Source organism: Phalacrocorax carbo, chromosome Z (genome assembly GCF_963921805.1).
Source record: "Phalacrocorax carbo chromosome Z, bPhaCar2.1, whole genome shotgun sequence".
NCBI lineage: Eukaryota > Metazoa > Chordata > Aves > Suliformes > Phalacrocoracidae > Phalacrocorax > Phalacrocorax carbo.
In genome coordinates, this window is record NC_087548.1 from 27,439,626 (window position 1) to 27,455,280 (window position 15,655).

The 15,655-nt window shown below is 41.2% G+C and overlaps 1 protein-coding gene across 1 annotated transcript in view; it reads right to left on the bottom strand.

Annotated features, from left to right (window-relative positions):
• The window catches only part of SCAMP1 (secretory carrier membrane protein 1), a 50,402-nt gene that overhangs the window by 21,975 nt on the left and 12,772 nt on the right, over positions 1-15,655 (bottom strand). Inside the window, exon 2 of the mRNA XM_064438654.1 lies at positions 15,052-15,129. Within this exon, the coding sequence (XP_064294724.1) occupies positions 15,052-15,129 (78 nt within the window). The remainder of the gene's footprint in view (positions 1-15,051; positions 15,130-15,655) is intronic.

A 15,655-nucleotide genomic window follows, 5' to 3' on the forward strand; every position in this document is an offset into this window, starting at 1 on the left:
TTATCTTACCACTTTATAAAACAGCTCCTAACGGAATACTGAGATATCAGAGATGTCTCATTTCTCAGAAATGCTTGGGGTTTTGAACTTTTCATCCTAAGAAAGATTACTTAGTGCTGTAGCATGAAGACAAATGAAGGCTAAGTGCCAGGTCCTGCACTTGGGTCATAACAACCCCATGCAACGCCTCAGGCTCGGGGAGGAGTGGCTGGAGAGCTGCCCAGTGGAAAAGGACCTGGGGGTTCTGGCTGACAGCCAGCTGAACAAGAGCCGTCAATGTGCCCAGGTGGCCAAGAAGGCCAACAGCATCCTGGCTTGTATCAGGCATAGTGAGTCCAGGAGGAGTAGGGAGGTGATCATGCCTCTGTACTCAGCACTTGGTGAGGCTGCACCTCAAATACTGTGTTCAGTTTTGGGGCAGTCACTACAAGAAGGACATTGAGGTGCTAGAGCATGTCCAGAGAAGGGTGACAAAGCTGGTGAAGGGTCTGGAGAACAAGTCTTATGACGAGTGTCTGAGGAAACTGGGGTTATTTAGTCTGGAGAAGAGGAGGCTGAGAGGAGACCTTACTGCTCTCTACAACTGCCTGAAAGGAGGCTGTAGCAAGGTGGGCGTTGGTCTCTTCTCTCAAGTAGCGAGGAGAACAGCCTCAAGTTGTGCCAGGGGACGTTTAGATTGGATATTAGGAAAGACTTCTCCACTGAAAGGGTTGTCAAGCACTGTCAAGCACAAGGCTGCCCAGGGACGGGGTTGAGTCTCCATCCCTGTTGTAGACATGGCACTAACAGACATGGTTTAGTGGTAGATGTGGCAGTATTAGGTAAACAGTTGGACTTGATGATCTTAAGGGTCTTTTCCAACTTAAAATATTCCATAAAGCTGGTTAAAGATGGTTAATACTGCTGTTCCTTACACTGGAGCATTCTGTGATAAGGAAGAAGGCCTGTATCAGAACTACAGAAGCTAGACGACCATCAGGAGTCTTACCTTTTGCTTCAAACATAAGATACAAAACCTGCCCAGAGTAACACAAAGCTACTGAACAAAAGCTCTTATGTATTATGCATTGTAGGCCACAGCAATGCTACAAAAGCAAAAAAAAAAAAAAAAAAAAAAAAAAGGTCAGATTATTGTAGCTCTGCGGCTAAAGTAACAATAGCTTTGAAAGCATAACTGACAACTGATAAGCAGCTGCCTGCTAGACTCATGAGCAAGACTGCTCAATCTTCAGCAAGAACTCCAATAACCCTCCCATGTTTAACAACACTTATTTCTCTAGACTCATAAGCATTTATAGAACACTAGCATGAGCTATCCATTCAAACCATATTAAACAATCTTACAAAATACTACTTTAGAGAGAGAAATACCTCCTGACAGCAAACAAGAATCCCTCCCCTCTCCCTGTTACTTTCTCTTGGCTAGATAGTCTGGAATGGTATAAATTTATTGTAATGCCCAAATATGATGAAACTTTCCCAAGTGTAGGAATTAAGGAAGATAGCTAGACGCTGCATTTTGGGAGCCTTCTGATTTGAGAAGCATGCCTAGAGTGAAATCACAGCTCTGCAGAAATTCTGATACCCACAGGGGCAGTCCAGGAATGATGTAGTAACTGTAGCAGTTTTATAAGGCTGTCTAAATTACGTAGTTCAGTACTAAAGAATTTTTCAGGTCATTTGAGGCTATCTCAGCTGATTTATCCTGCTTGAGACATCCAGTATGCCTAAAAATATTTTCAGTGTTGAAAACAGATGTGTAGATAGTTAAATAGCCACCCATGGCTCAGGAATATTTACGGTACCATAACACAGAACACGACAAAGTACATACCCAGATACAAAAAATATTTAACCTGGCTTGGAACAGTTTGGAAGCTGTAAATATGTGCAGGATCAAAGGCTGGAAATTATTTAAGGATTACAGGTATTTAATCTAAAGACACCACCATAAAAAATCATTTAGCTGGCTGCCATTCAGTATTACTATATTATTGCAATTATCTCCCATTCAGACTACAATCAGACAACTGGGATGTATCATTCATGACTATATAATAAAAATGTTTTTTTTTTAAAAAAAAAAAGGTTTTTTAACTATATGTGTATTTGAAGTATGTCAGTTTAAAGAACCACAGATGCTTCAAAATAAATATTAACAGGAACATTATCATGGCACCAACCTAACAAAATAATGCCTTTTCATCAAAGGAAGGTGGTGAGGCACTGGAACAGGTTGCACAGAGAAGGTGGGGATGCCCCATCCCTGGAAGTGTTCAAGACCAGGCTGGATGGGGCTTTGAACAATCTGGTCTGGTGGACGGTGTCCCTGCCCATGGCAAGGGGGTTGGAACTAGGTGATCTTTAAGATCCCTTCCAGCCCAAACCATTCTAGGATTCTATGCTTCTACATATAACAGCAGTATTACCTGTAATAGTGTAAAAACCACAGAATCCCAGGTTGGAAGGAACCTCAGGGATCATCTAGTCCAACCTTTCTGGGAAGAGCAGAGTCTAAACAAGATGGCCCAGCACCCTGTCCTGACGACTCTTGAAGGTGTCCAATGCGGCCGAGTCAACCGCTTCCCTGGGGAGATTATTCCAATGGGTGACTGTCCTCACTGTGAAAAATTTCCCTCTGGTGTCCAATCGGAATCTCCCCAAGAGCAATTGTGTCCATTCCCCCTTGTCCTCTCCATGGGACTCCTTGTAAAAAGGGAGTCTCCATCTTCTTTGTAACTGCCCCTTAAGTACTGGTACATGGTGATGAGATCCCCTCTGAGCCTCCTTTTCTCAAGGCTGAACAAACCCAGTTCTCCCAGCCTGTCCTCATATGGCAGGTTTCCCAGTCCTCTGAGCATCTTGGTGGCCCTTCTCTGGACCCTTTTCAGCCTGTCCACATCCTTTTTGTATAGCGGGGACCAGAACTGTACCCAGTACTCCAGGTGTGGCCTGACAAGCGCTGAGCAGAGCAGGATAATGACTTCTTTCTCTCTGCTGGCGATGCCCTTTTTGATGCAACCCAGCATCCTGTTGGCCTTCTTGGCCGCAGCAGCACACTGTTCGCTCATGTTGAGCTTTCTGTCCACCAGGACCCCCAGGTCCCTTTCCACAGAGCTGCTTTCCGGCCAGGTGCATCCCAGTCTGTGCTGCACTCCAGATCCTCCCTCAAGCCTTTCTTGTAGATAGGGGTAACGCTTGCCTTTCTCCAATCCTCTGGGACATCCCCTGTTCTCCATGACTTCGCGAAGATTATGGAGAGTGGCCTCGCAATGACGTCAGCCAGCTATCTCAATACCCTCAGGTGGATGGCATCAGGGCCCATCAATTTGTAGGGGTCAAGCTCCCATAATAATTCATCAATTTGTAGGGGTCAAGCTCCCATAATAATTCACAATAACTCTTCCTTCACTGATGGAGGGTCGGTGTTTGGATCAACAGGCAATTTTGTTCCCAGAGCCTGGGACCTGGCAGTGCTGGCAAAGACAGAGGTGAAGAAAGTGTGAAGGACCTCTATCTTTTCAGCATCGTTGGTTATTGACTCTCCTTTTCTGTTTAACAGTGGGCCTGTGTTTTCCTCCTTTTTCTGCTTACAGTTGATATACCTGAAGAAAACTTTCTTGTTATTTTTTATGTCTACAGCCAGTTTCAATTCAAGCTGGGCTTTTGCTTTTCTAACTGCATCTCTGCACACTCTGGCAATGCCCTTGTAGCTCTCAACGGATAATCCTCCACTTCTCCATCTCTGGTGTGCTTCCCTTTTGGATTTGAGTAGGCCCAGGGCTTTGTGGTTGAGCTGAGCAGGCCTCTTGCTCTGCTTACTTCCCTTTCCTTTATCGGAGATAAACTGGTTTTGTGCTTCTAACAGAGAGTTCTTGAAGAATTCCCAGCACTCACTAGCTCCTTTATCTTCCATGGAAGCTTCCCACGAGATCCCTCCCAACTAAGCCCTGAGTGAGCTGAAGTTTGCTCTTCTAAAATCCAAAACGCTTGTCTTAGAGCTGACCTTCAGCACGGTCAGCAGGATCCCAAACTCCACTTTGTTATGATCACTGCAGCCAAAGTTATCACTAACCGAGATATTACAAAGCAGGCTTTCTCAGTTTGTGAATAGCAAGTCCAGCAGTGCCTCGTCCCTGGTTGGCACATCTAACATTTGTATCAGGAAACAGTCCTTGATACATTCCAGGAACATGGTGGATGACATGCGAGCTGCTGTATTGTGCTTCCAGCAGATGTCTGGGTAGTTGAAGTCACCCATCAGGACTAGGTTCTGTTGGCCAGAAGCTTGCTTTAGTGCCCCAAGTACTGCTTCATCGGCATTGTTATCGTGGTTAGGAGGTTGGTAGCAGATGCCCACTGTGAGGTCCTGCTTGGAGACGACCCCTTTGATGGGGTTAACCCAGAGGCATTCAATAGATGGATTGTCAGACAATAAATACTTGAACAATGAATTCAAAATATTTATCCTTGAAAGACGCTTTGTCCAAACAGCCTGAAGTGCCGCTAATGACTGGAACATGCATAATGCTTGTGAATACAGGAATCAATCAGAAAGCTTACTCGAGTTACATAATCAGAGATGCTAGCCAACAGCATTTATGATACACATTTATTATTATGATATAACATTTATGATACATAACATAAGGTACTAATTCTGTACAAGATTCTTCCGATTCAGATTTCTACATTGTTTAGGTTCCATTATATGCTAGCTGGCCACTTATACAGTGTTAGATTTGCTGTCCACTGTGCATATAATGACAATTGAGTAAAAGAGCTCGTGCCTAGGTAAGGGCCTGTGTTCCCCAGATTATATCAGTGATTTGTAGAAGGGGTTGTGCATCCTGGAATCCTAAGAAAGTTAAGAGGGGCTGGGTGACAATAGATGATAAGGGACACTACAAAGGGTACCACTTCCAGCAGACTCGGAGACCTGGGGACTCCCCTTTCCCACCTGCCGGATCCCAATGCAGTACACCTCGAGACCCTCTGAGGGCTCTACATTCCAAGCTGATGAAGACAGCTATTGCCCTCTTGTTTCCAGGTTCAGCTACTACCAAGTTGACTGCGTACCCCAGGGATGCACACAAATACACACAAACACACCCCAAGGACATTAGGATGGTCAGCCACACAAGCTGCCACAGGCAGGGCACTGCCTTTAACAACACCCCCACATAACACTATCAGAACCACACAGAACAAAGGTTCACAGAGTCATATCCCATTCCTCCTCTCTAGCTGATTAGCACTGAAGTTCACTATTGAAAGCACATGCTTCGCTCTAGATTTACAAGCACACCACCTGCAGATCCCTCAGATATAAGCAGGGGGCTTTCAGCCTGTCTGATACACATGCCTGGTATACAAGTTTCCTCCTGTTTGCCAGTTAGCCTAGCTTGACATTCACTAGAAGATTCATGCACTAGTACACTCGTATCACAAGCAGCCTCCACACTTGCAGCTCCCTCAAACAACAGCATGGGCTCTCAGCTTGCCATATATCCAACCCCAGACCCCGACTCCCTCACTCAATTTTGGCTCAGACTTCGGGTCTTCCCAGAGAGATGTTTTTCTCCTGTTTTCCAGCTATCCCACCTTGAAGTTTGCTAGTGAATTACACATATACACATAGAGGAAAACACCTGTCCCTTCAGTTGCTGACACCTTAAATAAGTGGTCCCTACAACCCATGGTCCCTCCCACTGCTGACACCCAGATGCTCAACTGTTGACACCACAGACATATGGACCACTACTACTTGGGGTCTGACCATGTTGCTGGCACCTAAGTCTCTCACTCTAGTCTCTCTAGTTGCTGGCACCTAGACTTTGCAGCACTCACAGATGTGGTAGAGAGTGAAATGTCACAGAAAGATAGTAAAGAAAGGATTTAACAGTAACTGCAGTGATTAGGCATGTGGCTGTCAGAGAAGAGTACTAACTGGTTGCAACTTACATGCAACAAGCCCCTTTTAATGCATCCTCCCCTCTAATCTCCTCCTTGCTCCTCCCTAGTTTCCAACTGCTCCACATCTTTGACTATTCCCCTATGTATTCCTTAATAAATTTTGCCTAGTCCCATAGGCACCCCTCAACTATCTACAGTATTCATGCTTACCTTGTTTCTTCCTTCTTCTCAGTTAAAAAGTCTAGGTTGACCCTCTCCAAAGACCATAAATTAGTGGCTGAAGAGTTTTGGTCTTCCGTTTTGTCTCTGTTGTCACTTATCTATGAGGTTTGCATTTCTGCGTTTATTTATTGCCTTGCCTTCCCTTCTTCTTCCCTACTGCACCCTTTAAGTAAAAAAAGTCTATATCCTTAATGAAACAGATGCTCTCACATTCTACATATCCTTACACTAACCAGTATGACTGACCTGACTATTTGGACCATCATGGAGGCTACCATAACTTTTACAAGGATGGTACATGATTAAGAATCACACGTACCTTCAGATACGCTGTAATAATATGACTGGGATTATGATCCTCCTTCAGACCTCAGCCCCTCAAAAACCATACAGCTGTATCACTGTAGTAACATGAAGGAGGGCACTCCAGGTTTATTATTTCAAGCAATGCAGTGCAAGGGAACAGCTGCCCTGAATCTCAAGTTGTTAGATCTGTGTGCTACAGTCCATTACTTAACTCAGGAATGATGTAGCAGTCAAGGCAATTTCTATGCCTGTTCAAAAGTTAAAAACCCCTGCCTGTGTAGAGGTCTGCTAAAAACCAACAGGATAAATCATAAACAAACAAAAAACCCAACCCATTTAAGATTCGTCGACTTTTCTGCAACCCCCTTGTCCCTACTCGTAGCTTCTGGCCTCAATTTCTTGAATCCTTTTAAAAGCTTTTTCTACAGTGAGTGTGACAGCTGCCACTTTTCCTTCCTCTGGTACGAAGCCAGCTGAGATACATTCCAGTTCACACTTCAGCAATTTTCCATCTTAGTTTTCTTAACACTCAGCTGTCTACCTATTTCTGGCAAATTACCACTTCTCTAAGCTTTTTCTGTTAACAATTCAAGTTTAAGACACTTCCCCTATAAAGAAACAATTCATTTAGCTTTTTCCTACATCATTATCTTCTATTAGTACTCTCACAACCTTAAAGATGGCAGAAGCTTCCTGCTTCCAGGAAATAAAGTTTCCCTAGTTGTTCCACAAGTTTTTTCCTCAGAGATTTGAGGTTGCCTTATAGTTTCACACTTAGCCCAGCAGAATTTAGGCTCTTAAGTTTTCTTTGAAAATAGCTTCAACTTTTCTAAAGGCTGTCTTACCCCAGAAGCACACTTGACTTGACAAAGCAGCAAAAAGCCAGCAGTGTTAGTCTGTACATATGGTGCATCTAAAGCAGCTATTTTTGAGCTACAGTAAGTATGTCAACACCATTCATGAATGTTATTGTGGACTTAGTATCACTTATGAGTTAATATCAGTTGATGGAATTAGTGCATGATTTTAGAAAAAGTAGAGAGAAGAGGCTGTAAGAGAGTGGAAGTAAGTAAAGGTGAGGAAAAAAATCATGTATCTGCTTCAACACCTGCTGTTAATTTTTGCTGGGTATCACTCCCGAATGTCTGCTAGGCTGATATAGGTATTACATATATAATCACAGCAAAAGTTACATTCCAACCATTCTGTTCACAGGATACAGCCAGGATTCACAGAATGTGCTGAAATAAAGCAGCATTTCTTCATTAAGTATAGGAAAAGCCATGCTTGTTTTTGTATACTACTGTGTTTTCATAATTACTTAGCTTCAAAATGTATGCACAGGGGAACAAAGTTATTACTCCCAGATTGTAATTCAATACACGACAGGTACAGGTATTATAAATCATCTTCTACAGATGAAGATTCTAATGCAGAAAGCATTGTCATCCTAAAATATCTCAAGTTGGAAGGGACCCATATGGATCATGGAGTCCAACTCCTTGCTCCTCACAGGACTACCTAAAACCAAACTGTATGACTAACGGCATTATCTGGATGCTCCTTGAACTCTGACAGGCTTGGTGCCATGACCACATCCCTGGGGAGCCTGTTCCGACAACCAATCACACCCTCAGTGAAGAACCTTTTCCTAATGCCCAGTCTGAACTTCCCCTGATGCAGCTTCATTCCGACTCCTGTGTCCTATCGCTGGCCAACAGAGAGAGGAGATCAGCACGTCCCCTTCCACTGCCCCCCATGAAGAAGTTGTAGGCTGCAACTTCATGCCCCCAGTCACAGGGCTCCAGGTGTCCTAGGGCTCATCATCGGCGTTAAACACAGAGGCAAAGAAGGCATTACACATCTCTGCTTTGTCTACATCCCTATTTGTGAGGTGACCAATTTTATCCAGTAACAGACCGATGTTATCTCTGATACCCGTTTTGCTGTTAACACATTAAAAAAACCAAAACCTTTTCTTGTCCTTCATAGTGCTGGCCAGCTTGAACTCTAATGGAGCTTTGGCCACACAAATTTTCTCCCTACAGTGGCAAACAGCATCTCTGCGGTCCTCCCATGTTGCCTGTCGCTGCTTCCAATGTCCATACACTTTCCTTTTCCACCTAAGTTCTAAAAGAAGATCCCTCCTCAGCCAAGCCGGCCTTCTGGCCTGCTTGCTTGACTTCTGACACTTTGGAATTGCCTGTTCCTGTGCTCTTTAGAGATGGCTCTTAAAAAGTGACCAGTACGCAACTGTTTTAAACTCAGGTTGCACTAAGTCTTCCTGTCAAACTAAGTACTCATTTTTATAACCCCAATCAAAGTTGAAAAGCAAAAAGGGAAAAAATAACATAGCTACTTAACATGAAACAAATAGAAGTAACCAGCTGCCTTGGAAAATCATTCAGCTACCAAAAAAATACCCAACAATAAAAGATGCAAAACATAGCTGTATAGTTTGGGACTTTCTTAACAGTTAAATCAGAGGAGGTACATCTTCAAGGTCTAGCATTGTGCAGCAGGTCTGGAGAACTGCATGGACTTAAATAAAGTTCAGTCCACATACAAGATTATCTTTTACTGGACTGACACAGGGAGTAAGGAAAGGGTACAGGAAAAAAGAAGAAAAATATTATTTGTGATAACATTTTGTCAGAAACCATGTAATGTATTCTTCTGTCCTATATATTTCCCAGTATTCTGCAATCACTGGAAATGCAGAAGTTCAATAAAAATGCATACAAGGCAAACAAACAAGAACCAAGGAGAACAGAGGTTATGCACACAAAGCATTAATGCATAACAAGGTACTCAAAACAGGTGTTGCTTCACACATCCAATTAGAACATACTCAACAGAAGTCAAGGAAATAATAATTTATTGGCTTGGTAGACAAAACAGTAAGGCAGACAGTTCTCTGTACAGTTATTAAAAAGGCAATACAAAGCACAATTAGAGAAGTTAAAAGTCTCACATCAATTTCCAAATATAGACTCAGCACAGGTTTGCTCTAATTGCCATCTCTGACGTTAGCTCAGTTAAGAATTAAGCTGAATTCATTAAAAAAAACCTGCAAAACAATTTGAGCAGTAATATTTATTGAAATGTTAGCTAGCATACAGGAGGTTCCTTATATTCTGAAATGGAGATGTATCTGCAAGCTGTTGTACTGAAATATTGTCTGAAATGGCCTAAGTGGTACTGTGCAAGGTGCATGAAGTCTAAAACTGGAGGCATTCTGGAAAGCAATAGCACTGATTTTAATATAAAAACCTGAGCAATAGCTCAGGTTTTTAAAAGGTTGGCAAGGGACATGCATTTGACGCACACAAAAACTGTACATAGTAAATGTAAATCTTTTTGAGGAAATACTACTACCGAGCAGTTAGATTAGAGCCAGTTATAGGAGCGATCTATTTGCTATTTAGAACCAAAAGCAAACATCCACTTTCTAAGGTCACCTCAAATGTTTTATCAGCACAAAAGATCCAAGTGGGATAGAGACACTTGGTCAATAACTACCAAAATCCTGAAGATGTCAAATTAGGTAACTAAAGGAACTAGTTTTGAGAATCAATGGACATTTCATAAAGACACTGAGACCCATAACTATTAAGTAAGCAGAACAGGAATTCTCATCTGTTAGTGTACTTTTATCTATGTTGTTTTGATTTTTATTGACAAAGGGTTTCTAGGAATAAAAATTTCTGAGGCATTTTTGAAGTAAACCAGTGAATGTGGCACTTGCCAGGTAACTCCTTTAACCCTGACGAACATGTTATGCAGTTAATACCAGAGCATCTCAAAAAATCGTGTGCCTTCTTTTGTCTCAGAAGTACATGAGTAGACAGAGGCCTCTTGGGTGGCTTCAGGGCAGCTGAAATCAAGCCTCTCCCTTCCCCTCTCAAATTCAACAGTCCAATTCATCCTTCTGGAAACTGCAAGACTTGGCCCCATGTCAGGCAGAATGAAAATCTGAAAACAAGACTTGATCCTTTTTTCTACCTGAGCAGAATGTCACAGTCCTCCTGTAAAAAATTCTTTCATTTGCTGATTTTATACTTACCAGACCAAAGTCTTTACTCACGTATCAGGATAAAGCTGCAGCATTCTGACATAATTACTACTTAATTTACTGAGTATAAGAAACAAAACAAATACATTTTTACTCCTTTATTTATCTGCATACTCATGGGGTTGTCGGGACAAGATGATGCTGCTTTTGTTATACAGCACGTTTCTTACTGGAACACAGCAAACTAGTTAGATATTGGGCGGGGGAGGGGGGCGGAAATCACTGTAAGAACTGCCAAGCACTAGAACAGGTTGCCAACTGAGGTCGTAGTAGGATCTCCATCCTTGTATATTTCAAAACTTCTCAGGGCAAGATGCTGAGCAATGCGACTTAGTGAGAAACTTTGAAGAGTGGCGATTGAAAAAGATGACCTCCAGAGGTCCCTTGCAACCTATGACTTGGCACTTATTCTGTCATACCTGTCTGTCCATGTGCTGTTGGCTGCCTGTCCAAGTGCTATTGGTGACTTAGGGATTTGGGTATGGAAGAGAGGTACCCAACTGACTTACAGCCTGCATAGGACTGACAAGACATTCACAGAAAGACAGAGGTCAACAATTTTGTCTTTGTAAGGGTGTAACTCCAACAATAATTACTCAGAATTCTATTTTAAGGACTGCACTAACCTCCAGCCATTATTGGATAATTTCATAACATATCATGATTATACCACCCACATTTGGACAGGGCCAACTGTTTTTACAGATACTTTACTTCACAGGTCCATGGTCTTTGACCCTCACTGACACATTACAATAAGGCACTTGTATCTCAAAATTCAACCAACCCCACTCTACAACAGCCTTTTTTGTTCCTACCAGAAATGGTACTTCTGGGATAGATCTTTTTATTTCATGCCTTGCTCTCACAGCTGCACTGGGGGAAGAAGCAAATTACTACAACCTCTCTTGAAGAAAAGAAGTTGGCTAGAGATAAAGTTCTCTTTTGAATAGATTTCCCACATGGATGAAGTAATTTATTTACTGGAGGTGGGAGGAAGACTTCCAAAAGCAGCCAGGTGTGGATGATCAGTCTGGTTTCCTGTAAACACTTCACTGTGTTTGGATGCAAGACTGGAGAGGAGCTGCCCAGGAATTTACTGAAAATAATCCATTTAAATGTCTCTTAAAAACAAAATAACCCCAATTCTACTAATGATTTCTTCCAGATTTTTTATGCATCAATTTGAAAATGATTGCTCAATGTGTTGTGTCTATACATGTTACACACACACACACACAAAATGTTCCGAGCGGTTCAACGTACATTAGCAAAACTTGTAGAATCAGGAAGAGATTAAAGGCCTTCTTTAACAGTAATTTCATTAAATGATGAAGCAGAAATACTAATTGTCCAATCTCATCTGTTCCTTGTTGACTTCAGAAACATGACAGATGACACAAAGTCACCTCCATGGTGACTGTTAGAGCTGGAGACAAAACCACTGAAGATGCAGGCAATATTTAAGCTGACATTTACACCATTTACTGAAAACTTTGTTTGGTTTAACAAAAATAAGACAGGCTTTGAAATTTGATAAGAAGCAAAAAAAACCCACCCCCCAAAAAAAACAAAAAACCACAAGCCCCCTGATTTGTTCATATTAGATATTAAGGTGGTGACACTTGAGACCTAAAATCTCCTATGCGCGTTCACCCTCCTCATTATGTGTTACATGTTAATTTCCTATCAAATTTCCCACTGCAGATGGGAAGAATTTAAGCTGACTGAGAAAAGGCGAATGTAGTGGCATACTAAGAAAAAATAATTAGAATAAGGAATATTAAGAAGTAGAATTTACTTTTTTTCCTGTCCTATGCTGATACTAAGAAAGAACTGATAGGAAGCATTGGCAAAGGGAAAACACAACTGAGGTAAAATAATGAAGTCAGTATTCAGAGTCTGAAGTCATTTTCTCACAGAAGAAACATCCTTGTCTGAATTTGCAGTAGAGAAATATTTTAGCAGTCCAGCATGCTTTATTAAGTTCAATTTGGAGAAATGGGGGAAAGAAGATTAACACAGCATTAATGCTACAGACTGCAAGATACCATCTTACCACTTCCACTAGAAATCTGGATTTCTAATTGAAGCATACCAGTCTCTGTTTCCTTAAAAACTACAGCTACACATTGTAGCTCACAGTGCAAACAAACATAATTTTAAGTCTTACCAACCAGTGATTCTCAGACTAAAGAGCACAGAAATCTCGAGGCCATATCTTGCTACCACCAGCTTGTATCCTTTCTGTTCGCTCACACCATTATGGTGTTCAAATGTTAGAAGTGGTATTACATGCACAGAACTGTTTAAGATGACTCAGCTTCCCAACAAAGGTAGAACAAGAAACAGCAGCAAATCAAAGCCACCAGGAACTATCTGGATGTTTTTGCTCTGAGAAGCACACAAAACACAGAGTAATTTCTATCCCTAACCTGACAGACACTATAATCCTCCAAATCTAAAATTCACAGACCCTGCTTCTACCTCTGCACATCCAATCTTTAAAGGCATTCACTTCCACTGTCTCTTCCCTTATTCCTGTAGCATACATTTATTTGTACACGTATAGTATGTCCTTCCCTTGCATATAAAGCTGGTAGGAAAAAAAGAGGTAAGTACATGGACTTGTGAGCATATCTTCAGCTACCTAAGCACATTCCTGCAAACGCATATAATTACAGAATAAATACTTACATAGTCAGCACCCACAAGATACAGAGAAAGGGAGTATCATGTAAAGTTTGATTATTACTGCACTCTTAGCTGAATATATGCTTCATTCTTTCAGTCTTACTTTCTGCAAGAAAACCTGTGCAGTTTTTTCCCCTACAGAAAGATAACTGCTCATTCAATAGACAGTTTTTAATTAATTTGGTAACAACCCAGATTATTATCATTTGAACCACAGTGCACAAACATAGCACATATTCAGCAGATCTGAACACAGACTTAAAGATTTCCTCCATCCTCCCAGTTTTCCTATGAGTGACATCTGTAATGAGCAATTAGAATTTCTTATACAGGCACAGCTGACTGTTCAAAGGCGGCTAACCTTAGACATATACTTCAGTTTTCCTTTTCCCACAGAACTGCATGTTAAATTAAGTACATAAGTAATTTAAAAAGTCAGAGTAGCTCTAGGTATTTCGTGGATTTTGTTTTGGTTTGGGTTTTTGTTTTAAACAAAACATATTGTCTCCCACAACATTCTCCTGGAAAAACTGGCTGCTCATGACTTGGACAGGTGTACTCTCCGCTGGGTAAAAAACTGGCTGGATGGCTGGGCCTGAAGAATGGTGGTGAACGGAGTGAAATCCAGATGGCAGCTGGTCACAAGAGGTGTTCCCCAGGGCTCAATATTAGGGCCTGTTCTGTTTAATATCTTTATCAATGATCTGGACAAGGGGATCGAGTGTGCCCTCAGTATGTGGTGTTTAGGGACATGGTTTAGTGTTAACTGGCAGTGTTAGGTAAACAGTTGGACTTGATCTTAAATGCCTTTTCCAACCTATACGATTCCGTGTGTATTCTGTGTGTCTTTATAAATTACAGTCAACACAAAGCAATTTTGAAACTCATCAAGCTTCAGAAAGATAAACATACTTTGTGATATTGTAAGTTAGGAGACAAAAATTTTGGAGAATTATTAAATACCTTTGCTAGTCGTAAACATTCTGCCTTAAACAGCTGATCCAAGGTATACTCAAAAACAAGCTTCTGCCAGTCTAGCATTTTAACACTGTATGAAAGCTTACTGTTGTATTGCAAACACTCAAAACCAACAATTCCCTACCGGCACTCTCAGATTTGCCATAGAAAATAAGCCTACCTGTGAAAAATACGGTATTTGAATGTTTATAAATTACACTGACAGACAGTAATCATTCATACACTTTGCTAGTCTTGCACAAGGTCTTCACTATGAAGAGTAACCACTGAAAAATGCTGTTACAGTACAAATTTACTAACCCATTCCTTGTATTCTGCCCACCACCTCCAAGGGTAAAAATAAGCACACGGTAAATTAAAACTATAAAAATTAGAGGCAAAACCCAACTGTGTTTCTTGGACATAAATTATTCCTTTTACTACAGCACAACTACTCATAGCCTGTGGACCGTTACTTAAATGCAATGCTTTTCTTATTCTGAGCAGCACTTATCATTAAGTGAAATGGAAATCAAAAGCAAGACACTGGGGAAGTGTGTCACACTCACAAGCTTTAAAGCAAGTAAAATTCAGAAAAATGTAAGGACAGACTACCGTAAGTCTTACTGCACAGGGGAAAAACTCAGTTCTGTTTCAGCCCTCTTTCAGACAGCCAGTCTTAACAGGTCAAAGCTCACTTGATCAACCTACCCACTGAATACTCCAAATACTTTATGGGACTATCTATCCTTACACATGTTCCATTACCTCTAGCTAGCCCGTCACATGTGTTACAGTATCAGTCCCAAACTCTGAAAACAATACCTCACAAATCCTACCTAAACAGATTAACAGCATGATTAAGAAAAAAATGTGCTTACTGTTCTTGAATCAGAGAAAGGATTATATTCATCTAGCCCTGGAGGAACATTTCTTGTCACTTGTGTAACAGAAGGATCCTAGAAGAGAAAACAGTTCTGTAAATGTAGGCACATGTATATAAGCAACAAGTCAACATATATCATTACATCACATAAAAATCACCTTTTGTTTCAGTCTAAAAAAGGTTTTCACTAAAAAAGCCTGTAAACATCTACCTCCTCCTCTGTCTCCAAAATGACATAATTCCATCCTGAGCTTCTTATAAACCTAGATTAACAGAGTCTAAAAGAAACTCCATCTGTCATACATTTGATTTATAAGGAAGAAAGCTCTCAAGAGAGAAGGGAAGTAAACTGTATCCTGCTATGTTGAATGTTGGACTCCACAACTCTACACCCAAAAGCACAAGAGAAGAGCAGAGCTTTCTGTAACTCTATTTTCCCTACCCAGAAGTACCTCTAACACCTTCAGGTATAGGCAAAGCATTTCCGAAAAACAAAGTTGAGGAAAATTTATCCCATAATGGCAAAAACACCTCTGGTTCAGCTCCTACTGAAATTGGTAAAATCAAGAAAAAAGTGTCTTTTTTTTTGTCCCCTCCAG